Source organism: Ursus americanus, chromosome 33 (genome assembly GCF_024610735.1).
Source record: "Ursus americanus isolate L20-20 chromosome 33, mUrsAme1.1.p, whole genome shotgun sequence".
In the NCBI taxonomy this organism is placed as follows: domain Eukaryota; kingdom Metazoa; phylum Chordata; class Mammalia; order Carnivora; family Ursidae; genus Ursus; species Ursus americanus.
Genome location: NC_142159.1, coordinates 29,415,061 through 29,441,371, shown reverse-complemented (window position 1 = coordinate 29,441,371; position 26,311 = coordinate 29,415,061). Strand labels below are relative to the sequence as shown.

At 56.1% G+C, this 26,311-nt stretch overlaps 1 protein-coding gene across 10 annotated transcripts in view; it reads right to left on the bottom strand.

Moving 5' to 3' along the window:
* Nucleotides 1–26,311, bottom strand: part of MORN1 (MORN repeat containing 1) — a 52,425-nt gene that overhangs the window by 22,213 nt on the left and 3,901 nt on the right. For 2 of the 10 annotated variants that reach the window (XM_045803467.2, XM_045803475.2), the window contains 6 exons: nt 25,307–25,397; nt 24,696–24,783; nt 15,046–15,163; nt 13,742–13,852; nt 4,459–4,675; nt 3,846–4,015 (listed from right to left, as the gene is read on the bottom strand). In XM_045803467.2, the coding sequence (XP_045659423.1) occupies nt 3,846–4,015; nt 4,459–4,675; nt 13,742–13,852; nt 15,046–15,163; nt 24,696–24,783; nt 25,307–25,397 (795 nt within the window). Of the gene's footprint in view, nt 1–442; nt 3,449–3,845; nt 4,016–4,458; nt 4,676–13,741; nt 13,853–15,045; nt 15,164–24,695; nt 24,784–25,306; nt 25,398–26,311 lie in introns of those variants that run through there. The other 8 variants (XM_045803476.2, XM_045803470.2, XM_045803471.2 and 5 more) reach the window with 8 other exon arrangements.

The following is a 26,311-nucleotide window of genomic DNA, read 5'->3' as shown; positions in this document are numbered from 1 at the left end:
GGGGACGGTGCTCCACGTACCCCCCGGTGTTGGCACAAGAGCTCAAGAACGTGTGGAAACGCGGATACTTGCTTTCAGGTGTTAGATGACGCCAGCTCTGCCTCCCTGTAGGGCAGCTCCAGCCCCTTCCCTCCCTCCTCTCCCAGGCACCCAGCCTCCTGGCTGCTGAGAAGGGAAACCCTGCAGGGCTCAACGATTTGGGATTTGAGGTGGGCAAGGACATCCTGTTGAACTGGCGCATCCTTCCCGTTGGGCTGTTGGTGCGTGGCGGGCGGGGCCTGATGGTGGCCTCCCAGCCAGCCCCCAGCACTACCCCCGGGGGCCAAGGCAGCAGGGGAGGCCTGCCAGGTGTCCTGTGATGCTGAGCCCAGCATGAAGGCTGCTTGGGGAGCAGACCTGGTAGCCAGCCGCCTCCCGCCCCCCCCCCCCCCCACCGCCGGCCCCAGCCCTGCCTTTGCCCACCCCTTCGATTAGGGAAGGGGACCTCGTGTCCAGGACCAGGGTGGCTGCCGCACTGTTTCTCAACCGTGAGCGAGCCCTGAGACAGAGAAGCAGGCAGGGTGTGGGGTGTCGGCTCCGGCCCGCCCGGGACGGGCTGGAGCTCCCTGCGGGCCTCAGCAGCTCCTGACACTGTGGGGCCCCGTGTCCCGCACTTCCCACTGGTCTAACACACTAAACTTCTTCACCTCCGGCCCCAGTTTTACCAAACCCATCGGTCACTGCCTTGCCGCGCTGTCATGGGACAGGAGGATGAGATCGAGGGGCATGGCGGGTCGCACGCAGGAGACACTTCCTACAAAGAGATGCAGAGGGAGGGCACCTGCCTCGTCCCCGCCTGGCTGGAAGATGTTCTGGCCCCAGTCTATTTCAGGCTCGTATTGACTGATCTCTCGGCCTGAAGCCCTCCTGGCTGTGGTCTCTGCCCTGCACTTTGGAGGCCTGTCTGTGGGTCCCGGCTGCAGGCTGGGTGCTGCCAGTGGCTGCTCCCCGAGACTTCCCAATGTGTTGCGGCAAGCGCCCACGGTGGCCTCGGCAGGCGGCACCCTCCGCACCTCGAGGCCGCACACGCGGCTGTCACCCAGGGAGGCAGAGGCAGCAACTCTCGACTGGAACCCCTGACTCGCTGCAGGCTTGAACGGGGCTCAGGGGTCCTTGGCGAAGGTCTGGCAGGAGGAAAAGAGGCGGGATCCGGGAGCCACATGAGAAAGCGCCGTGCCAGGCCAGGGGTGAGCGTGAGAACGACACGGTTTACGGCTTGGCTTTGAGAATACAGACGTTCGCTCGTACGAGGGAAAGATTCCTGACTTTTGCTCCCTGTGTGCGTGGGGCTGCCAGGGAGTGTCACACTTTTTGCTGTGTCTTTCAGCATAATGGATAAAGAGAACTTACAAGTTAAAGACATCTATCCCCTTTAGTCACAGACTAAGCCGCTTCATTAAAAAAGATAAAAGCCTTGCCTACTTCCCACCCAAGCAGCTCTGTGTCCCCCAGGGGGCCGTTTGTGGGTTTTCCCGGCTGGCTCGGGGGTCTCGCGCACTGCTGGGCTGCCCCGCAGCGGGCACCTCCTAGGCGCCACACAGCCAGCCCCCGTGGTTAAGTTGTTACCATCCTGGGGTTGTCTCTCGCGTATGGCTGACCCCATCCCACCCGCGGCAGCGCTGAAATTTGCAATGCCGTCATCTCCTCTTCGCAGAAGGCACCAGAGGGCAGCCGGCCGGCCCGTGTGCCCGTGACCCAGAGCAGACCCAGGCTCCCTGCCAACACGTCCGGAGGGCTCGCGCGCTGGCAGGGCTCCGGGTGCTCTGGGGCAGCTGTGGGGACAGGACACTGTCAGTGTGAGTGTCCTCCAGAGAGTCCGGGGGTGGACTTGTCCCCATGAGAGGAGCAGAAGCACAGGGGACCCTTCCTGACCCCTGGGCCGGTGTGCGCGTCGCTGGCGTGCCACCTTGTGAGGGTCACCGTGGGGCGGGCGATCTTGGGGGCAGAGGCCGCTTGTCATTTTACAGAAGAGGAGGCCTGTGCAGAGAGGCTCAGCCAGAAAACGGCAGAGAAGCAGCGACCGCACGTCTGGCGTCTGCCCCTGACGCACTGGCCAAGGACCCGGGCCTCGGCTTGTGCTGCAGGGCTTCCGACGGCGGCTGGGATGCCCGCAGAGCTCAGACTTGAGCGGTTCTCACCAAACCAAAGGCATGTCCCCTGGTCTAATGCAAAGGTCATTTTCTACGGCGCCACAGCCCCACCCAGCAAAGCTAGAAACGTCTCTGAACGTGCTGTCAGCTGGAGACCAGCCCCTCGAGCATGGGGTGGGTGGGGCCCGCTCCCCAAGCGGCGAGCACCCCAAGCCTGCACAGCGGGCCCGGCCCGGGCCGCCTGCACCAAACATCAAGGAGCAGACGCAGGCCCCCCTTTCTGGGCCTGGTTTCCACGGAGACCTCATTACAGGCTCTGAAATCTCTCTTGGTGGAAGGCGTGGCGCCCAGCGAGTGTTTTTATGCGGAAATATGAGAACTGTTCTGCCCTGTGGTGTAAAATTGCTTCTATAAACTGAGCTGGAAGCAGACGAGGGGTCGTGGCCAGGCCCCCCCAGGGCTCCACGCCACAAGCCTCAGGGCCCCCGGCTGCCCCTGCGGCGTGGGGCTCCCCCCAGCGAGGGCCCAGGCCCGGGTCTCTCCAAGGGCCTTGTCACAGCACTCGGGGTCCGCTCGTCCTGCCCTGAGACTCGGGAGCACCGGTCTGCCGGGTCCAGGGCTGGGACCCTAACTGTGGGGACAGGCCCCTCTTTGAAGGGCTGAGGACAGCGTGAAGGCCCCCACAGCTAATGTGTGCGTGAATTTGCCCGATGGGGCCCCCGGGGCCCCGTTTACTGAGCTCGCCGCGGTCCCCAAGGATCCAGTGCAGCTGTTCCCTGCGGCGAGGGCGGGCACAGGGGACCAGGCGGGACTCCACGGCTCGGCTGGGACGCTTCGGGGTAACGCAAATGCTCCCCCCATTACGACGAAGGCCATGGGACTGCGATGCATCGGGCTGTGTGGGAGGGCCCGCGGGCCCGGACACAGTGAACGGCAGAGACGGAACTCTGATTTGCCTCCTCAGCTCCAGCCCTTGCTTTCCGGGAGTCATTCCGGAATAACGCATGGAAAAGCCGGGTCAGGCACTGCACGGCAGCAGGTTTTCAGGCGCTCGGAGCCAAGCGCTTGTAGATGTGCTGTGTGCTCTGGGCAGGTGCGGAATCAGCCGGAAAACCAGGCGAATCCACATGACCATTAGGGCTGCGCATGGCGGCTCAGCTCGGCGGGTGGGGCCGTGAGGGCCTCCTCCTATGCTCTGGTGTCCTGTCCAGGCTGACCACAGGCCTCCTGGTGACAGTGGCCTTGGTGGGTTTGCCTCTGAGAGATGCAGGTATAATCCTGAGACTGTCAGCCCAGGGGCCGCATTCTCCCACCAGGCTCTGGTGCGCAAACAAAACGACCTCACTTTACTCTGATGGCAATGACCAGACGTGCCCATGGGGAGTGCGAGACGGCAGCTGCGGCGGCCCCTCAGACAGCTCATTCCCAACCCCACCGTGGGCACTGGGCTTGCACCAGAGGGGCCTGGATGTCCAGGATAGGGAGCTCCCAGCCTGCCTTTCAGCCCATGGCCACGGTGCCCGGCCCTCCGGAGGAGAGGCCTGCTCAGGCCCGGCACGGTCTTCCTGGGATGTCCTGTCTCCTCCAGGGTCACTGTGCCTGACTTCTTGAGGCTTTATTCTCCTCCTGCCCAGGTTCCGGGGCACCCGCTGTCACCCCACACACCCCTAAGCACTCATGCCACCTACCACCACCAAGTTGGGTAACTCCACTCACCGGGAAGGCCACTGGGGACGTCCCTCTGGCCACGAGAGGCGTCTGATGCCAGCGCTGTCTCCAGGTCTCCCATGTGGAACAGCGGATCTCTGGCACTTTCCAGGGCAGCTCTGGGCTCCAGGTCCCCAGACCTGGGACTCCACAGAGGATAGGCAATGCAGTCAAACCCGCTACGAAGGGAATGGGTGGGACTGGGCTTTGCTGGACACCAAGCAGAGGGTGACACCTGGCTGTCTGGGGGACATGGTGGCCTAAGGGCCTTTCCAGGGAGGAGGAGGGGCTGAGGCAATAGCCCTGAGACTAAGATGGCAGGAAGGAGGGAGGGAGGAAGAGGGGGAGAAAGAGTCTTGCTCCGGGACCACATGAAAGCCCGCTGCAGCCCCAGCCCCCCCACCCCGGCCCTCTGCCTGGCCCCCACTCCTGAAGGTGCCTTTGCTGCCTCTCCACCGGACCGAGAGTATCGCGTCTGGTGGCCACTGCCGTGCGCCCAGTGCCCTCGGGGTCCTAGCCTGCGTGCGAGCGCTGTGGAGATGGGTCTGTGTAGAGCAGCTGTGGGCCATTCCTGCTTGTCCCCCACACCACATGGGTGATGTCCAGGGTCGCCCATACTCACAACGGGGTCTGGATGGGTGCCTCTTGGTTGTCCTTGTCCACTTTGAAGAAGCTGACCTCTGAGTAGGCCGGGAGCTGCACATGCCTGACGCCGGCTGAGATCTTCAAAACCCGGCCGTCCTCGCCTTGGAAAGGAAAGAGAAGCAGGCTGTGCCATGGAAGGAACAGAATGGTCACAAGAGCCCGGGTCTCTCCCTTGCTGGTCCTGGCGTGGGCACCTGTGAGGAGGACGCAGGAGCAATGCTGGCCCAGGCCACAGCTACATTCAACTCGAGCTCCCTGACCCCCTTCCTGGCCTCCCTGCCCTGAAGCTGTGTCTCTGGGAGGGCCTCCCCTTGTTGGCTGTCCTCAGGGCTTCACCTGCTCAGGGGCGTGCGGGGGCCCTGGCCGGGAGCAGACACACTGGAGGCTTGTCTCCACCATGGTCCTGCCTCCGGGGAGACATAGCTGCTTGTTACCCATCTCCCACCTCTGTCCTCCTTGTCTACACTCCCGAGGCACTCAGCACAGGGTCTGGTCATGTGCACTCTGGGTCCAATGCAGAAGGACAGCCAACAACAACCACTGAGCAGTGGCAGTGAAGGCCCGTGGTCCAGCCCCTGTGGAAGAGGAGACGTGGCGGGGCAGACGCTGGAAGCCCTCTGACTTGGAAGGCAAGGGGTAGAGAGCCACAGCATACTGGGTTTGGTTGGCTTCTGCTTCTGGTACCACAGAGCACCTGACACCAATTCATGTTCCTACTTGAAGCAACCAAAAAAGCAGACAAAATATAATGATAATACAATGTTTTTCAAGATTCTGGACCTCAAGCAAGGACAGTGGTCCCTGAGAGATGGGGAACAAATGATGTGGACTCTGTAACTGCCCGGGTCACTAGCTTGAGAGATGGTAGGCTGGGTGCAGGGAAAGGGGCCGAGCAAGCCCAGGAACCTCCCCGTGAGGAAGCAGGGCCTGGAGGCCGGGAGGACAGGCACACAGTAGGAGTCCTGGAGTCCTAAAGGCAGAGGAACAGAGAGGTGCGGGACCCCCAGGGACATAGCAGAACGCAGATCAGTGCACAACTGCGAGGAAACGCCGGGAGGCCAGGCAAAGAGCCACCCGAGGGGGTGGAAGGGGCCTGGGCTTGTACGGCATTGGGAGTGGTGCTCCCTCCTGTTGGCCACACTGGAGAATGGATGCCACAGCGCACTGGGCAGGGCTCTCAACGGTGGGGACGATGGGTCTCAGACGCAGCTCTCCTCCACACCCAACACATCATAAAGCAAAACCTGAAAGGATCAAACTGTGTCCAAATAAGTCAACTGCGCCCCAGAGCAAAGGCCAACAAGTTACGGGGACACAGAAACACCCAGCCCCCAGATGGCAAAACTCTCAATGTCTGGCACCGATCAAAGATTACCAGGCAAGGAATGCAGAAAAGTAATGAGGAGGGAACGCAATCAACTGAAACCAACCCAGAACTGACCCAAATGCTAGAATTAGCAGGAAGAACAATTTTTCCAAGTTTTTATTATAACCGTATTCCATGTGTTTAAAACATAAGTAGAGACAGAGAAGATATAAAAACAAAGTTGAACTTCTAGAAACAAAAACTATGAGATAAAAAATAGGGGCGCCTGGGTGGCACAGCGGTTGAGCGTCTGCCTTCGGCTCAGGGCGTGATCCCGGTGTTATGGGATCGAGCCCCACATCAGGCTCCTCCACTATGAGCCTGCTTCTTCCTCTCCCACTCCCCCTGCTTGTGTTCCCTCTCTCGCTGGCTGTCTCTATCTCTGTCGAATAAATAAATAAAATCTTTAAACAAAACACACTGTAAGTGGTCAATGACAGATTAGATATTGCAGAAAAAAGATTCATGAACTTGAAAACATAGGTATAAGAAACCACTCAAAATGAAACACCAAGAGGAAAAAGGAAAAAAGAAGAAGAAAAATGAAGGTAAAGAGAAAGGAGGGAGGAAGGGGGAAGGAGAAAAAGAATCCATGAAGAGTGGTACAACTTCAAGCAGCCTAATACATGGGTAATGGGGCCCCTAAGAGGGGAGGAAGAAGTTGTGATGAAAAAATATTTGAAGAAATAAAGGCTGAACCCCCCCCCATTTTTAAAAGATTTATTTATTTATTAGAAGGGGAGAGACAGGGAAAGAGAGAGCGGGAGCACATGAGTGTGTGTGTGTGGGGGGGGGAGGGCAGAGGGAGAGGAAAAGAATCCCAAGCAGACTCCTTGCTGAATGCAGAGCCTAACACGGGCTCAATCTCACGATCCTGAGATCATGACCTGAGCTGAAATCAAGAGTTGGACACTTAACTGACTAAGCCATCCAGGCACCCCCTTCCTTTTTTTAAAAGATTTATTTATTTAGAAAAATTCCCAAACTTGATGAAAACTATAAACCCAGAGATCCAAGAAGATAAATAGATCCCAAGCACAAGAAACACGAAGAAAACCACACCCTGTCGCATCAAAAATTAAAGTACTCAAACCAGTGATAAACTGAAAATCTTAAAAGCAGTCAGAGAAAAAGTACATTTGTACAGAGAAAACACGGATAAGGATGACAGCAGACTTCTCATTGGAAGTAGTGCAGACAAGAAGACAAGGGAGCAGCAGCCCTGTACTGCTGGGAGGAGAACCAGAATTCTACGCCTGGTAAAAATATCCACGAAAAATGAAAGTAAAATCAAGATGTTTCCAGACAGATGAAACCTGAAAGAATTAATCTCCAGCAAGCATGTAGGACAAGAAATGTTAAAGGGTAAATCCTTCAGGAAGAAGGAAAATGGTATCAGGTGGAAATCTGTATCTACAGGAAGGGACGGGGAAAACTAGAAATGGGAAGTACGGGGGTAAGAGATGGGATTTCCTTTTCTACTCGTTAAGTATTCTTTGAAAGATAAATGACTGTTTAAACAAAAGTAATAACAATGTATTACGAAATGTATTAAATATTTGTCAAATGTATAAAAACAATAATTTATTATAAAGATTGGAATTGTAGAAAAAGAAGTATATACTATTGTAAAGTTCTTACATTATACGTGAAGTAATGTGGTATCACTCAAAAGCAGACTCTGATAAATTAAAGATGTAAATTGTAAACTTTAAAGCAACCCCTAAGACGACAAAACAAAGGGTAACCATTGAAAAGCCGCTGGAGGAGACAGTATGGAATCGTAAACGATACGCAACCCACAAACGGTAGGAATAGAGTCAAAAAAGGACAACAGCTGTGGCAGAGAGAAAACAAACAGTGAAATGGTAGGTTTGAAACTGTTATACGAATAATTATATTAAATGTGAATGGTGAAGGGAGCCTGGGTGGCTCAGTTGGTTAGGCATCTGCCTTTGGCTCAGGTCACGATCTCAGGGTCCTGGGATGGAGCCCTTGCCTGGCTCCCTGCTCAGGGGGGAATGTGTTTTTTTCCTCCCCCTCTGCCCTTTCCCGTGCATGTGTCCTTTCTCTCTCAAACAAAACAAAATAAAATAAAATAAAATAAAATAAAATAAAATAAAATAAAATAAAATAAAATAAAATAAAAGTGAATGGTGTAAAAACTTCAATTAAAAGATACATGTGGTTAGATTGGATGAAAAAGCAAGACCCAACTATATGTTGCCTACAAGAAGCACACTTTAAATCTAGACTTAAGTAGGTGAAAAGCAAAAGTATGGATAAAGATACACAATGCTGATACTAATTAGGAGAAAGCTGGAGTGACTCTATCAATATTACAGGAAGCGGTTGTCAGAGCAATGACTATGTCAGGGATGAAAAAGGAAATACTGCAATGATAAGGGGTCAACGAATTAAATGACATAAAAATCGTAAATGTTTACACATCTAATAGTAGACCTTCAAAATACATGTGGCAAAAAATGATAGAAATGAAATCACAAATAGACAAATTCACAATTATAATCTGAGATTTCAATATATCCCTGTCAGTAATTCATAGAATAAGCAGACGAAAAATCAGCAAGCATATGCTAAACTTGCAGGATAGTATCAATAAAATATACCTGATTGATATTTATAGAATATTCCACTCAACAAAAGCAGAAATCATATTCTTCTCAAGGTGCACACACAACATTTACCAAAATAGAACAGATTCTTTCATTTATTTTCACAGAGAGAGAGAGAGGGGGAGAGAAAGAGCACACAAGCAGGGGGAGGGGCAAAGGGAAAGGGAGAGAGGCAGGCTCTCAGCTGAGCAGGGACCCCAATGTGGGGCTCGATCCCAGGACCCTGGGATCATGACCCGAGCTGAAGGCAGATGCTTACCCAACTGAGCCATGCAGATGCCCTCCAAAATAGAACAAATTCTATGAAAAAAGTTTCAATACATTTAAAGGGACTGAACATATACAAAGCGTAACTCTAACCATATGGAATTAAGTTAGAAGTTAATTACAGAAAGATCTCTGGAAAATCTCCAAGTATTTGGAAATGAAACAACACACTTTTTTTTTTTTAATTTTTATTTATTTATTTATTTGACAGAGATAGAGACAGCCAGCGAGAGAGGGAACACAAGCAGGGGGAGTGGGAGAGGAAGAAGCAGGCTCACAGTGTAGGAGCCTGATGTGGGGCTCGATCCCATAACGCCGGGATCACGCCCTGAGCTGAAGGCAGATGCTTAACCGCTGTGCCACCCAGGCGCCCCGAAACAACACACTTCTAAATAACTCATGGGTCAAAAAGGAAATCAAAAGGGAAATCAGAAAGCATTTTGAATTGAATGAAAATGAATGCACAGCCTATCAAAATTTCCAGGATGCAGCTAAAGCAGTACTAAGGGGGAAATCGATAGCAATAAACTCTTGTATTAGTAAAGGAAGGTCTGAAACAAATGACCTTGGTTTTCATCTTAAAAACTAAAAGAAGAGAGCAAATTAAACCCAAAATAAGCAGAAGCAAGGAAATAACATCATAATAGGAATTAATGAAATAGAAAACAGACAACAATAGAGAAATCAATGGAACAAAAAGTTGACTGTTTATCAATGAAACTGATAACTTGTAGCCAGACTAGTCAGGCAAAACAGAAAGAAGATATCAATAATCCACAGTAGGAACAAAACAGGGGATACCAGTGCATTAAAGGAGAATGAGGGAATATTAAGAACAAGCTATGACAATGAATCTGACAACTTAGATGAAATGAATAAATATTCCTTCAAAGACACAAAACACCACAGTTTACTCAAGAAGAAGTAGACAACCCAAATAACCTTATATCGATTAAGGAAATTGAAGTAGTAAGAAGTCTTCCCACAAAGAAACTGCAGGCCACAATGGCTTTCATGCTGAAATCTACCAAATATTAAGAAAAAAATAATACTGATCCAACACAGACTGTTCCAGAAAATTGAAGCATGAGGTCAGCATTACCCTGATAGCAAAACCCAGACTAAGACATTATAAAAAAAAATTCAGGGCACCTGCCTGGCTCAGTCGGTGGAGCATGTGATTCTTAATCTTGGGGTTATAAGTTTGAGTCCCACATTGGATGCAGAGATTGCTAAAAATAAAATCTTTAAAAAGAAAAAAAAATTCAAGACCAATATCCTTCATGAAAAGACGTGCAAAAACTTTAAACAAAATTTTAGCAAATGGAATGCCCAGATAATTCAATGGGGGAAATAACAGCCAACAAGTGACACTGGGACAACTGGACACTCACATGCAAAAGAATGTAGTTGGACCGCTGCCTCTCCCCCACACAAAGATCAACTCCAAACGGATCACAGCTCTAAATGTAATATTAAATTCTTAGAAGAAAATACAGGAGTAAATTTTCATGACTCTGAGTTAGGCAGTTTTCTTAGATATGAAACCAACAGCACAAGCAACAAAAGAAAAAAGTAGGCAAATTGCACTTCATCAAAATTCAAACCTTTTGTGTTCAAAGCACACCACCAAGAAACTGCAAGACAATCCACAAAATGGGAAAAAATATTTGCAAATCAGATATTTGATAAAGGGACTTATATCCAAAATACATAAAGAGCTCTTAGTTCACATCAAAAGGCAAGTCACTTATTTAAAAATTTTTTTCATTTATTTTATTTTTTTTTAAAGATTTTATTTATTTATTTGACAGACAGAGAGGGAACACAAGCAGGGGGAGTGGAAGGCAGAGGGAGAGGGAGAAGCAGGCTCCCCACTGAGCAAAGAGCCCAATGCAGGGCTCGATCCCAGAACCCTGGGAGCATGACCCAAGCCAAAAACAGATGCTCAAGTGACTGAGCCACCCAGGTGCCCCAAGTTACCCTTTTTTTTTTCATGGGCAAAGATCTGAATAGATACTTCTACAAAGAAGACATACAAATGGCCAATAAATTCATGAAAAGATGCTCGACATCATTACTTGTTAGGGGATGCAAATCAGAAGCACAGCAAGGTACCACTTCATACCAGTAGGACGGCTAGAACCAAAAAGACCAAAGGTAACAAATGCTGGTGAGGATGTCGAGCAATCAGAGACCTTGGTCATTGCCGGTGGGAATGTAAAATTTTGCAGACACAAGAAAGAAAACACATCCAGACTGGAAAGGAAGAAGCAAACTGGATGTTTTTTGCAGATGACATGATTCTCTATATAGAAAAATCCTAAGAAGTCCTCAGGAAAACTAGCAGAGCTAGCAAATGAGTTCAGCAAGGTCAAAGGATCTAGGATCAATATTTTAAAATCAATTGTAGCCTAGCAATTTCTGAAACAAAGGTAAGGAAACAATTCCATCCATAATAGTATAAAAAGAATATTATACATTTATCAGTGAACAAATTATAATTAAGTTATAAACTAAATAACTACTGATAAACTATCACTCATTAATAAGTTTAACAAAAGAAGTGCAAGACTTGCACACTAAACATCACAAAACATTGGGGAGAGAAAGTAAAGACATACATAAATGCGGAGGTGTCCCATGTTCATGGAAGATACAGTGCTTTTAACGGCAGCTCTTCCAAGCCAGAGTTGAAGCAATCCCTAACAAAATTCCAGCAGCCTTTTTCTTTTTTTTTTTTGGCAGAAATTGACAAGCTGATCCTAAAAAAATTGTATAGAATATGAAGTTCCCAGGATAGCCCAAACAATTTTGAAAAAGAAAGCAAAATTGAAGGAGTCTCTAATTTCCAAACTTACGGTGAGGCCACAGTGATCGAGGTGGTGTGGTGTAAGTGCAGGCACGTGCAGCAACGGAACAAAAGTCCAGAATCTGGACACAAACCCTCACTCCTGTGGGGACGCGGTTCTCGACTGAGGTGCTGAGGCAATCCAGCGGGGAGAAGACAGTCTTTTTGGCACATGGTGCTGGGATGGCCAGACGTCCATGTGAGAAAAGATGAATTTAGAACTATCTTATCCAGAAAACTTAACCGAAAATGGATTGCAGACATGTGAGAGCAAAACTTCTAGCAGAAAACGGGAGTATATCTTTGTGTACTTGGGTTGGGCTAATCATTCCTACTTACATTATCAAAATTATGATCTATACAAGAAAAAATTGACAAATTTTCATCAAAATTAAAAACCTTTGCACCTCAGAAACCGGCATTAAGAAAATGACAAGATGAGGGGTGCCTAGCTGGATCAGTCGGTAAGGTGTCCGACTCTTGATTTTGGCTGAGGTCATGATCTCGGGATCATAGGATCAAGCCCCGACTCAGGATCTGCACTCAGCAGGGAGTCTGCTTGAGATTCTCTCTCTCCCTGTCCTTCTGCCCCTCCCCCTGCTCGCATGCTCTCTCTCGCTCTCAAATCAACCAACCAATCTTAAAAAAAACGTTTAAAGAAAATGAGAAGATGAGCCACAACTGGAAGAAGCTATTTGCCAAGATGTATCTGATAAAGGATTTGTTATCAGATACATAAAGAACTCAAATGACTGAAAAACAATTAGAGTAACAGTCTAATTTCAAAAAATGGGCAGCATAGTTAGATAAACATCTCTCTAGAGAAGACACACACGTGGCCAATAAACACAGGGAAAGCTGCCGCACACCATCGGTTGTGTGGGACGTGGGACTCAGAACATCAACCGGACGCCGCTTGACATCTCGGGACGGCTGCGGGTGGGCAGGCTGTGGGGAAATCGGGCCCCGTGTGGCTGGCGGGGCTGTAAACGGGTGCGGCCACTTTGGGAAACAGTGTGGCAGTTTCTTTGAAAGTTTACACGTAAATCTGCCACATGATCCAGCAGCTCCACTCATGGGTGCACAACTGACACTGGAAAGACAGGCCGCACAAAAACCTGCAGCAAACATTCCCAGCTGCCAGCAGTGCAAGGACCCACATGTCCACCGACAGACATGCGGGGAACCAAGCGCGATGCGGTCAGCGAAGTGCCAACACAACCGTGTGGGTCACCGCAGCCAAAGACGCCAGGCAGAGATGCGGAGATGTGGGACTCCACTCATACCAAGTGCCCACAGCAGGCACACCATGGGAATGGGGCTGCCGGCGGGAAGGAAGTGGTCTGAAACAGAGCCCTGCTGCTGGATGCCCCACTCCGCAAATTTACTGAAAATCGAGGAATCACTCAATACACAAGGATTCCGAGCTATATAAATGACACCGCAATAAGGTCGTTAAAACAAACCAATCGTGACTGTCTTTGACCCATGCTGCTCGTGGCGACTTCCTTGCAAAGCTTACTGAACTCAGGTGAACTAGCGGACATTAAGAATCCCAGGCATGCGGTTATTCCTGGCGGTCCTGCCCCAGCCACTGCACAGTGACAGCCTGGGGGCCGATCGACGCACTCAGGGTCCTCTGCTCTGCTGCCGGGCAGGATGCCCCTCTCTGCACCGGGCACTCCACTCACGGGCGGGAAGGGCTTTGGGAAGTCAGCTGGTCCACACTCTGCATCGCTGCCCCGCTGATACAATTCCTCAAAAAGCAGCCCGATGCTACTGGAGATCTGCCCCCCCCCCCGCCATGACCCATGGAGGACACAGGAATTCGTCCCTCACCAGGCTGAGGCGCCCTGCAGACACGGGCGGCCCTGAGAAGCCACCCATCGTCCTGAGACATGTGTGATGGCCATGGGCACACACACACACGCTGCACACACGTGTGTGCACACACGCATGATGCATGTGGCTGCCTCCCCCCAGCGGGAGAACTCGCATGCCTGCTACCCCTCTTCCAAGGCTCCAGGGACGAGGACAAAACAAAGTTACTGCGGGTGTCCCCGCACCAGAAGCCACATGTGGCATTTTGTCCCTGACCCTGAGATTCCGAAAATTCAGTCATCACCCTGGAGATGCTTACTCTTGGCCACTTCCCCGTTGTCCTGCTGCAGCTGAATGCTCAGCGTGAAGGAAGACCCTTGAGCCACGTCCATCACCTCTGGACCCAAAATCACGATCCTCTTGGCTTGTGCTGGGAGTGAGCAGAGCACGGCAGAGGTGAATGGCGGGGCCACCGCCTGTGCGAGCCCATGCCCCCACCGGGGCCCCCCCACGCCTACGTGGTCCCCAGGGAACAGCCACGCTTCCCAGGGCACCGCAGGAAGAGGGACGTGTGGTTAATCACACGCATGGCTGAAAATCCCCTGCGCAAGCCTCCTCACCCAGTGACCCAGCCAGTCACTAAGATAAGACTGCGACCCCGTCCTGAGGGCCAGCTGTGACTCTGAAGCAGCTTATTGCAGAACTGGTTACATTAAAGAGACTTCAGGGGTCCCCCGAATGCACAACGGCTGAGAGTGGGCGGCTTGGCGGCATTCGGGTTTTTGCACGGTGGGGGCTCCTGCACATCCCCAGTTGGTTAGGACTCCGGCCTGCACTGCCTGCGTCGGAGTCAGCGGCTCAGTATCCGCTGGACCTGCGGGGCGTCCTCTGGGGTGTGAGCTGCTGGAGATGGTGTTCTGTCTGCTTCCTCCCGAATCCCCGACCCCCCGACAGCAATGACCCCGGGCACAGCACAGGGTTTAGGGGGTTTAAAAGCAATCACTGGGAAAAGCGTAGGACAGGACTTGAGTCTGATCGAGGACGTGCCAGCTAGGAGGGAGCACGCCCAGCCATGTGCACAGGGTGGCAGGCGTAAAGGTGGGCCTGGAGAGCCCCTCTCTGTTCTGGGGGCATGACCTGGCACCCAGCACGGTGAGGCCAGGGCCCACCTCAGCTGTCCCGGGCTTTTCCAGCATTTGCTGAGACTCTGTTGGGGGGACGCGAGGACATGTCTTATGCCCCTTGCCTGAGTCTTTTGCACCCAGGGATTCCAACGTCCCTATTTTGGGGTGGGCTGGGATCTGGGTCTCTTTCCCAAGGTGAAGTTACTAAGGTGCTCCTGGTGGTCCCTGCCTAAGGCTGGTTCAATCCCTTGACCCCCGGACCCTGAGATCGTGACCTGAGCTGAAGGCAGACCAATCAGAAGTCCTTTTGAAACCTGACTGGAATGTGTTTTTCCTAAAGGGCCTGGGGTTTTAGATCCCACTTCACCCCTGACCCCAAACAGCTTCGGATTCAGCACCCCTGTGCGAGTGCCCATGGCCACCTGAGAGAGAACTCAGCAGACCCCAACATGACCCCACAAGAGGACAAGGGGGAGACAGGGGTGGGAGAGGAACCTACCCACCGGGTGGCCATTGATCCACATCCCATGGTAGACGGCCCCGGAGCAGTGGGTCATGTTGCCCAGGCCACTGAAGACATCGCTGTGCCACTGCCCCTGTGGAGAGAGCCATGTGGACTCAGAGCCCACGGACGACACGTGAGACAGCAGGTGGAGGCCCGTGGGGTCCCCGCAAGCACCACAGCCCCCCAGGGCTCCACAGGCCAAGGACCGAGGCTGCTGAAAAACCACCCCCTTGGGGGCGGGGAATTACGTGCGTGGTACAGCCCTGCCTCCAAGTCGCTCTGCCATTGAATTGTGAGAAGCAGGGAAGTTTGGGGACAATGGCACACATGTAAATGGCTCAAAAAAGGGGCCCTTTCAGCACAAAAATCCTTTCAGTAAAGATATTACATGTGTGTGGAGTGGCAGCAGTACAGGGTGGAGGGGCCCCCTGACAGCAGCAAGGCGCATCGAGGGGACCTTGGAGCCCACCCCACTCACCCACCCCCATAAGCAGCCTCGCTTTCTGAACCACACGCACAACAGAGTGCGGAATAACGTGGGAGAGTGGCAACACTGTTTTTGTGGAAAACTTCAAGGTTCTAATGGTATTTTATTTGACTGTGAATTACTCCTTGGAAGAAAAATCAGCCAGAAGCACGTTTGGTTCTATGCATTTTTCTGTGGGAGCTAATTGGGCTCCTGCTTCCCTGCCCTGCTCTCCACGTGGGCCGGGCGCGGTCGGTGCCCGCGTGGAGGGCGCTGCCCAGGGGTCCTGTGGGAGGCAGTGCAACAGAGGCCGGCGCCGGGCTCTCCCGGGCCCTTGGGACGACCACGAAGGGCCACAGGGCTGTAAGAACGCCCCCTGAAGGCCACAGCCCTGCAGAACCACGATGCCCCGAACTGGGGGGTGGCTTGGAGAATGGTCACTGAGCTCCAGGGCTGCAGAGCCAGCTCACACTAAGGGGGGGAGCGGGACCTCCGTGGCCAGGGCACTGGACAGCTGGCAGCCCCCGCGGGCACCAGGCAGGGGCAGGAAAGCAACAGCAGGCAGGAGGGGCTGGGCTGCCAGCCTGGGTACCAGGCAGGCAGGGGCAGGCTGCCTCCTGCCCCGGGGGAGGCCCAGAGAGCACAGTTGGCCCTGCGACATCTCGTGCTCTCCTGAGGCTGCACCCCGGCTGTGCCCCTGGAACGCTCAGTGCCACGAGCGGATGACGTCGCGTCCTCTAGGAAGTGGCTCACATATGCAGGTGACGGGCCAGACCAAAGTGGAGGCGAGGCCCCCGGGTCTCAGGGTAGACGGGGGACCTGCACCGACCGGTGGACCCTGCTCTGTCGTCCTGGACTTGGGGTGGGGAGCCCACCTGGCAGCTGTGGGGGCCGCTGCAGAGTCACCGGCGGACCACCTCGGAGCCAGCGCCGGCCTCTGAGCAGCATTAGTGGGTGTCTCGGCCCTGCGGCCAGGCAGGCGTCACTGCGCACACGTGTCCGTGCTCCCATGTATGTATGTGTGTGTGCATCTGTGTATCTGTGTGCACGCGTGTGTGCGGCGGGGCAACATGCTCTCTCACTGGGATGGGCAAAGTGCAGTGGGCCGGAGACAGCAGAGCGGGGGAGTCCTGGGCTGGGCTGTTGTCTGTGGGTCAGGGTGGGGCCACCCTGGGAGGGTAAGGTGGCTGCCCCAGAGCCATGAGGGCACGTTAAGCCCCAGCTCCCGGTTACTATGCTTGCTGGGAGGTGGCGGGTGAGACTTGGAAGTGAAGTTGCTGGAATGGTTTGCTTGCCAGGAAACCCTTCCCCTCGCAACATCATCCTCAGTCCTGAAAAGCAACCAGTTTCAACTCAGGCCAAACAAACGCAAACCCCATAGGAGCCAAACCAAATTCACTGCCCCCAAAGTGCACCTCGCCCTCTACTTAGAAACCACCAGCCTCAGTCCCCAGGCCTGGCATCAACAGGTGGTACAGTGGGATGTGGTCAGGCCCAAAAGGAGCCCAGGCAGGGGACGGTGGCCACAGGGAAGGGCTGTGCCTGGAAGACAGCAAAGCCTTCACGTGGGGCCTCGCACCTTTCCCCAGCCCCCTTGCTCCAGCCACCCTCCGCCCTGCAGTCTCTGTGCCCACCGCGTGCCCTGGGCAAGCCTGCCACCTGCCCTCACATTCCAGTCTTCATTCCTGTCCCTGTGCAGGTATGCTGGGGTCTCCCCATTCTGCGGGGATGGGCGTGGAGCCCCTGGGGCCCGGCCACATGCCCAACCCAGGTGGGAGGTTGGGATCCAAGATGCTGGAAATTGGCTCTGGAGTTCACATGCACGGAGCATGGACCCAGGCCCACGCCTGCCCCGGTGGCGTCCCACATCTCCCTCGCTCGGCTCTCCATTGTGTCTCCAGATGCTCCCGCCAGATGGAGCGAAACCTTGCTCTAGCAGCCAGCCCTTCCCCACCATCCGGGGCGTCTGAGACTCCTGGAGCCTGGAGTCACAGCTCCCACGGACAGACAGAGGGACACTAGTCATAAACACTCCCTGGCTCCCTCAGGACTGCATGGGGGCTCAGGTCAGCAGAGGCTGAGAGGCTCTCCAAACTGAGAGATGGCTGCTGGGCCCGTCGCCTGCATTGTAGCCATTGCTGCCATGAGAAGGGCCACTCTTGTCTCCACACTCCCTCTGTGGGCCCAGGCCTCTGCAAAGCCCCGGAGCTGCTTTCAGGAGGAAGGCACAGCCTTGGGTCAGCGGAGAAGGAGCGGACTGGCGGGTCATCCCACACCCAGCGCTGCCAAGGACGGCCCGTGGGACTGTGGCACCCGCACACCCACTCCAGGGGTGCACGCTGAGCTCTGCGCTCACCATCCACTGTGTTTTCCCTGGTCATTCACAACGGGCGACCTGAACTCGCTGCCGGAACCTCTGGGGGAGCTGGGAATTCACAGCATTAACACAGAACTTCCCCAGGACAAACGCGCTCCAGGGTGCAACGTAACCAGCAGCGCGGAATCTTTTCTAATTAATGTTATAAATCATACCTTTGAAAATTCTGCCCTTTCTCAGACGACTCGCACCCAAAGCATGAACCAGTACTTCCAAAAGCGTCTCACAGAGGAGGCGGGGGGGGGGGGGGTCCCCACGAGGAGGGGTGGGGGCACATTCCAGCCGGGACAGGGTCTCCCTCTGCTCTCCCTGCCCAGGTGAGGGCTCACGCACGGTAGGCATGATGCAGGAAGAGGGGGCACAGGGCTGTATCCACAAAGACTGGTGGGATGGGTTCCAGTGTTAGAAAGCGGTCCTGTGGGACGGCAGTGAGGCACACCGGTCACCCTGCAGTTGCTGGGGCGCCCCCAGGACTCTGAGGGGGATGCTGCAGACAGCCTCTGCGGCCGGACCCACCTCTGAGCGCTCACAGCTCCCAGGATGGTCGGGCCACTGGGATGAGAGACTCCTTGGGTGCTCTCCCCACCACACATGGGTGGGAATAAACTGTGAGAAGTATTTGACTCTCTTCTCATTTTAGGGACCATGTTCTGTTCTGTTTTTCCTTCTGAGGGAAAAGCTACTGTGCTTCCCCAACTGCATGTGCCCCATGCCCTCCGGTGCCCCCTGGCGCACTCTCAATGTCCAGCCTGGCACATCGGTCACTTCCCGCCTCCAGCCCTCCCCTGGCACCAGGGTTTGCTGGCCACACCAGGAGGGCCCAAGGGCCTGACTCCCCAGTATCTGCCTCGGGCGGTATTTGGACGGCCTCCCCCATCATTGCCAAACCTTGGAGCTGAAGCAGGTGACCACTTTCTTTGAGGTCATGAGCTCGTAGACCAGAGAGGGGTAGTCTGGGGTCAGGTCACATAAGCAAATATGGCCCTGGGCCACCTGCCTGGGCCCTGCGACTGTTCAGGGGGCCTGGATCTCCAGTTTATGGTACGGCCTGCTGGGGTGGCAGTGGCCACACAGGCCAGCCTGTCAGGGGCATGGGTGTGCGCCCCACTCATCCGTCTCCCCAACAATGGCAAGGTCATAGGGTGTCGTGTTTGACCTCCATGACCTTGGCCATAAGTTCCTCAGATTTCAAAGTGTGCACTGTGGCTTTCGCTGCCTTTCTGTCTCTGTTTCTCATCCGAACTGCACAGAGAACACGGAGCCTGGCACTGGTTCCCAAGATGGCTCTGGCAGTCCAGACCCCTCCTCCCGTGTGTGCTCAAACAGACCCAGATGCCTCGACTGTCCTGCACGCAGGGCACCCCTGCGGTCAGGGCCCCACACTCCTGGGCTGTGAAGGGTGGCATAGGGACATAAAGGCCACTGGCATTCCTGAAGACACATAGGTGAGGACAGCAGAGGCTGTGAGCCGCCAGCAGGTGAAGACGCACATAAGGCCGGCCACCTGCTCTGTGTGGCAAGCAGGTGTACCCACCAGCAGGCCTCCCTCTGGGAAAGCCAACACGAAAAACACAGCCAATGCGCACGGAGTGGTGCCTAGGGACAGCCCGGAAGGCAGCAGCTGCTGGCGGGGACCACCCTACAGCCGCACAGGTAGGGAACGCTGTGCTGTGCAAACACACACCGAGGTTCACCAATACTTGGGTCTGCTTCCATTCCGTGGGGACCTGGCTCGCCTCCACGGGTGCAGTATCAGTTCCCGGGCTCCATCAAGGATTCCTGAACGCTGCTGCTCTTGGAGGGGCTGCCCTGTGCCCCTGGGGGTCACCGTGCCGCGGCCACGTCCCTGGGAGGAGCCGGTGAGCTTGCCGCTGCTGGGCGCGCCCACCCCCATGTCCTGGAGGTGGATGCAGCACGGGAGGTCCAGTGGGTGCAAGCTGGGAGCCTGGGGGTAACCTGCACAGAACCATCAGGGGGTGGCAGGGGCAGGAGACATGCTCTCCAAGGTGAGCCAGTTAAAACCACCGGCCCCAATCCTGACCACGTGGCTCCTGTCACAAGAGAGGAAGCTGTTTTGGCGTTGTTTTTATGGCGTGACAGAAGATGCTAGCACATTATTTTTAGGAATGGATTTTTTCTAGGACTAATTTTTTAAAAGCTCATCACAACGGTCTGCATTGGGGCATACTGGTGACAAGGCAGCAGGGACCATGAAGCAAAGGCGCACCTGCCACCGGGAGGGAGAACGGGCCGTGGTGGGGGGGTCCTGGCCCCCTGCTCCACGCGGCCCCGAGTGTGCCTCTGCAGTTACCCACCCCTCCTGGAACTTCTCCAGGTCTGGCAGGTTCTCGGTCAGACTCAGCTGACATAGGACATGGTCAAGGGAGAGCTCGGCCACTATCGTCTAATCTTTGAAGAAATAAAATTACCTCAAAAATAAATAAAAAATCAGAAGCTGGGAGATTTGTGGTGAGGGGGGTCCAGGGCAGCTTTCTGGGCAGCTCGGGGTTGAAGAGGGTGGGGGTCTGAGGGCACCTGGGCCCTCGCATGGGGGCTGACACTCCCTGGGAAAAAAGCAAAAGGTGGAGGAATCCTGCCACACCTGCTGCCACAGGACGGTTCACGAGTCCCGGGCGCGTGTGTCCCGGCCACGTGGGATGAAGCCTGCGCTCCCTGGGTGAGAGCAGTTGTGAACACTGGCGGTCCAGCCAAGGGACACGCCGGGAAGGAGGGTGAGGCCACGCAGAGGAGCCCAGCAAGGCTGGAAGGAAGCCACATCCCCCTGACGGTGGCAGTGCCGGTGCTGGGTTGTGAACAGCGGCAGAACACGTGGGGACAGCTGTCTTCAGGAGCCGGAAAGGACAAGCACAGGTGAGGGTGTGGACGGACTGGAACCCTGTGGAAGCTGCAGGGAAAGTGAAACGGTGCGGCCGCCGTGGGAGCACTGTGAGGTTCCCCAGAAATCAAGCGGGGAGCCACCACCTGGTCCAGAAGCTCCTCTTCTGGGTATAGGCCCCGAAGACCTGGACGCAGGGGCTGAGAGAGCTGTGTGCTCCCCGCGTTCACGCAGCGGGGGGTGGACGATCGTGCAGAACGGGGTCCCTCCATACGATGGACTGTTCTCCAGCTTAGAAAGGAAGAGCATGGACGGACCTCAAGGACTTCGTGCTCAGTGAAATAAGCCAGTCCCCGAAGGACAGGTCCTGCAGGACTCCCCATACACGCGGGTACCTGCGGAGTCAGATCCGTGGAGACAGAAAGTGGCGGGGGGGGGGGGGGACAGCGTCAGTCTGGGGAGATGGAACGTTCTGGAAATGGATGGTGGGAGCAGGCGCACCATGGTGTGAATGTGCTTCACGCTCCTGAGTCACACACTTAGCGGTTACAACCACGAATTTTATGTTAGGCGTATTTTATGATATATAGAGAGATTTTTAAAGAAGGCCGACTGTTTGCCCAGTGAGAGCCCAGGGAACAGCCGCGCCCTCACGGGGAGACGCGCCTTGGGGTGGCGCCCAGCTCCCTCCCGCGGCACCCTGTCTCCTGGGTGACTCTTGATAACTGGAGGTCAGAGGTCAGGTGTGAGATGTCCCTCCAACACAGAGACGCCTGCGCCGGCCCCAGGATCCTGCGCCTTCTGCATCGGCCAGGCCTGGTGACAGACCGTGTGCGAAGTCCCCTGGCGGCTCCGGAACGTGTGCTGGCGGCGGCGAGTGTGCACGCCGTGTCTGAGGTCACCGTGCGGCTGCAGACTGACCCCACCGCTCTCCTGGGCGCGGCCCGTCTCCACGCGCCCCGTCTGCATGGCCATCTGGAAGCTGGTTTAAAAAGTTGCTGGAGGGCAGGGCAATGCCCTGAGGGACCCCCGCGCCGGCCCTCCCTCTGGAACCTGGGTGCCACTCGGGTCGTCCCGTCCGCGCCTGGGCTGCAGGCGAGGTGGCTGCTCGCGTCCTTGCTACCATGTGTGGCTGGGGGTTGCCCACACAGACTCCGCGAGCACGACCGAGGACGGGTGGCCCAGCAGTGCTCAGAGCTGCAGGTGGCAGGCCGGCTGTCCAAGGTCCTTGGGCACGAGGCTCCAGAAGGTTGGGACACTGCCAAGCAAACGGAAATGCAGGCGGACACAAGTCCGCATCCTGAGGAAGATGCGGCCGGAGGACCAGGCTTCCACTCATGTGGGGGGCGCCCCACGTCAAGGACACACGACCTCCCTCGAGGGCGCGTGGGGGTCCTGAGGTCTGCAGGCTGGGACAGTGCAGCCCATGACACCGAGAGGTGACTGTCCAGGCAAACGCCTCCTCACTTTGTGAGGAAGCAGCCTGGCCATTGGGAGTTGCAGCCCAGGGCGGTTTGGTCTGAAATCGGGCTCCAGCCGTCAAGTTGGAGCAAAATGTCTCCCAAGTGGGAGAAGCCCCTGCAAGGCCTGACAGGGCCGCACTACTGGCGGGGCTGGGCTGCCCCCTGGTGGAGTGCTGGGCAGGCGCTAGGCACCCCTGGTCAGCCCGGGGTGTGGAGGGCGGCTGCCCTAGTCCCGTCCCCTCCTGGCTGAGCCATGACTTGCAGGGGAGGCCTGACTGGGGGCCCAAGGGCAGCCACAGCCCTGCAGTGAGGCCCAGCAGGCGGCGGAGGGGCCGAGCGCCAGAAAAGTCTCCAGGAACAGGAGTGCTGGGGGCTCTGAAGAACAGGATGCTCCCTCCGCCAGCCCTGTCCGGCTGTGTGGGGACCCGCCTGGGTCGGAGGCTGTGCCAACTGCCGTGGAAGCTCACTCCGACGACCCACTCCGACGACCGGCCGGAACCCCCACCTCAGGAAGCCTCTTCTGGGCCCGTGTCTGCATCCACGACGTGGGGAGAAGGGCTCACGACAGAGCCTGGTGCCTACGGCGGTAACCATTCTGGTGCCGTGTGCTGGCAACCTGCCCACGTCCACCCCAGCCCTCGGGGTGTGGTTGTGCGCGTTTGTGGGGACGACTCCAGGTGTGGCGAGGCTGGGCGCTGGCGGAGGAAGAGCTGCCCTCTGTGTGTCTCTCCCACTGCGGCTCTGGAGAACAAACGAAGGCTCGTCTGCGGGTGCCTGTGCTGTGCCCTACGGGCTGGTCCCGTGAGGATGGACGGACGGCCCCTTGTGGAGAAGCAGCAGGGCAGCAGTGACACGGACGCGCATGGGGGACACTAGCCCTTGCTGCCTGCCCTGACCGAGCCTGGGGTGTGGCCTTACCCAGGCCGAGCCTGTACGACCAGCAGGGAAGCCGCCGTGCGGGGCTTTCTGTGCCCCAAGCCAGCTGCGATGGGGGCGCCGCTGCACGGGCTAGGCCAGGAGGCCAGCTGCCCCCTTGGGTGCCCCACCAGCCTCTGTGTTGGTGGTGCTGCCAGAGGTCAGTTATCACTTCTCAGCCCCAAAGCCACTCTTCACGGCTGGCTCTGTGCTGCGGGGGCTGGACCCCTCGTCATCTCTAACGGTCGCCCAATGCGTTGCTCGTCAGCAGCAGGCCACTGGTTCAGCAGGCTGCGTGAACAGCCGCGTCAGCAGCACCTGCGCTCCCGTGGCCCCTGCTGCAGTCACCGCACACCACAATTTTCCCTTCCCAAGGAGCCTGGCCGCGCGGGCAGGCCCCAGGTCCATCTCTGGGGGCCTCTCCAGGGCCATCTGTACGTTTGCTGCTGCCATCTCTGCTTGTACCCCTCCAGCACTTCACGGCCTTCCACTGGCGACCCATTTCCACAGCAACGTGCTGGCGCGGTTCCCGTCTCTGGATGGGTTTCTGCTTCGGGGACCACTGCCCTCCGATGCTCCCGTTCAAAATCCAGGAGTCGTCCTTGCTCCTTCCGTCGCCTTCGCCTCCACATCCAACCTGCCAGCAAGGCTGGTGTCTTCACCTCCCAACCATCCCCAGGCTGTTCTCTGTGCCCTCACTTCTCCTGATGGCAGCCGTGCCCTCCGCACGAGAGCCAGAGGGAACTTTCAGACACACAGATCAGACCCCCGCTTCCTGCCAGCGCTTCCTGCGACCCTTACAATCACACTCCAGCCCGCTGAGGCTCAGGGCCTCCCCGCGCCCCTCCTGGACCCCCCCTCGGCCACACCCTTCTCCTGCTGCTGGTAGGCCCTTCGGGCCCTGCTCTTGCTCTTCCGGGCCGTGGCGCCTCTTGCCATCATTTAGGTCTCGGCTCACAGAACCACACGAGAGAGGACGGCCAGGCCCTTGGCCACCGAGCTGCCTGTAGGGACAACGGGGCTCCTTGTCGCTCTAGCCACTGACCAAGGCAGGAGCCAGCCCTTCATGAGATGCGCATCTCCGGCTCCTGCTCCGTTTGCTCCCGGCTGGGCATGTGGCCAGCCTCCAGTAAGAAAAATGAATGATGGATTCTGGGGTCCCAATGAGGTCTTTGGATCTGCCTGGTCTCCCCCCGGCTTGTAGCGCCTACTGCCCCCCCCCAAGTCAGACCTGAGGGGTACGGCCTGCAGCTGCAAGGAGCGGCAGTATCCTCTCCTGCATCCCCATGTTACAAGGGGGCCATTTCTCATAAAAAACGCCTCACCGGCCCCAAAGCTGTCCTCAAGAGACCCAGAAATGTCACCCCATTCCCACAGGTGACACTGCAGGTGGCGGGGCATCTCAGGAGCCAGACAGGAAAGGTGTTAGTCGGGGCCCTTCCCTTACTTCCTCATCAGCAGGGTGGCTGCCCTCCCTGCCCCTCGGGGTGGAGGAACAGCACCGAGGTATCCCATGAGGATGCTTGAGTGGCACAAGGACCCCAGTGGGCCCCCAAGAGCCTGGGGTCCTGCCACGTCCCCAGGTACCTCATAGGTGGAGCCGTCGGCACGGCACAGTACCCCGTGCCCCTGACGCTGGTCCCGGACCCAGTCGCCTTCGTACTTGTCACCGTTCCTGGGAACACAAACACAGGGGCTGCTCTCAGACCGGGGAAAGCCAGGTGGTGGCACTGACTCAGAACCGCTCCTCCGACCGGGGCTCAGCACGCGCCACCGGGATGGAGGCAAAAATAGGCCCCGAGCAGATGGCGTGAGTTCCTGCCTTGCCAGGGCCTGCTGCGGAGGGCAGGCGGCCTTGGCGCTCGGCGGGGAGTGATGGCAGCGGCCCCTGGCCCCCGCTCTCCCGGCCCCCAGGTGTGTAAGACTCGGAGAGAAGTAGGTGTGAACATGCATGTGGCTTTGGCGGCATTGTGCGTGAACAACGGACAGGAAGGCAGGCCCACCGCGTCCTTTGGTGCCCAAGAAAGCCCCTGCCCGTCACCCCCCCTGCCACCCAACCCTCCGGAGGTGTTTACCAGGGGGAATCAAGGTTTTCTCTACTAAACAGGCTGGTAAGCAGTGTCAGTAATTAAAGCACAGAATCCTGAATGTTGCAGACGCGCCGGAGGCCAGGATGGCCCGGGGGTCGGCATACTCACCGGAAGACCATGTGCCCCCGGCCGTGCCGCTGGTTGTTATGGAATGACCCCCAGTAGGCCTGTCCGTCCCGGTCCACCAGGCGCCCGTGTCCTAGGAAGGGAGCCCAGAGCAACGAGTGTCACCTCGTGCCTCCTCTCAGGGGGACCCTGGCTCCACCCCCCCAGAGGGCAGTGGTAGATTCAGAAGAAAGCTGGGATCAGCATAGCTCCAACCAGGCTGCCCTCCCAGGCCGGGAGTGCCCAGGGAAGACACGGCAGCCATGATCTGGGGCGGCACCAGCAACCATCATGCCAGGGAAAGTGGTTCTGGGGTCCAGCTCTCAAAGGTGCTGAGGGTGGGAGGGGTGCCTCTTAAGGTCCCCCAGTCCCCAGCATCTGAGGCTGGAGTGCCCTGCTGTATGGCTGGGGCCACCCCACAGCTCTGCCATTGTATCAGTCCACGGGAAACTGCACCTCACAGAGATGACAGCATGCTGGGCCTCCAGTGACTGCCTCAAAGGCCCTTGATCTAAGGGCCAGAGGACAGGGGCGCCTGGGGGCTCAGTCGGTTAAAGGTCTGACTCTTGGTTTCAGCTCAGGTCATGATCTCAGCATCATGAGATCGAGCCCCGTGTCAAGCTCTGTGCTGGGCGGGGAGTCTCTTTGAGATTCTCTCTCTCCCTCTCCCTTCACCCCTCCCCTGCTGACATGCCCTCTCTCTCTAAAATAAATAACTCTTAAAGGAAACAAAGGCCAGAGGACCCACTTGTGGGAACAGGGCTTCATTGCGTGGTTTGGGACAGCTCGGAAGTGCACGTGCATCCTCCCATGTGAGTGGACCCTGGAAAGGTGCCGTTGGACCTTGCGGCCGCTGGGGTGGCTTCTGGAGGCTGGCCTTCCAGAACAGTGAGCACTTCAGTCTTCAGGCCACCAGGGATGCACACCCATCCCATCCCTCCAGGGCAGAGTCTGCTTCCCCCCAAGTGTGGCCTCCTGACTCGCTTTGTCCAACAGCGTGTCCTCAGA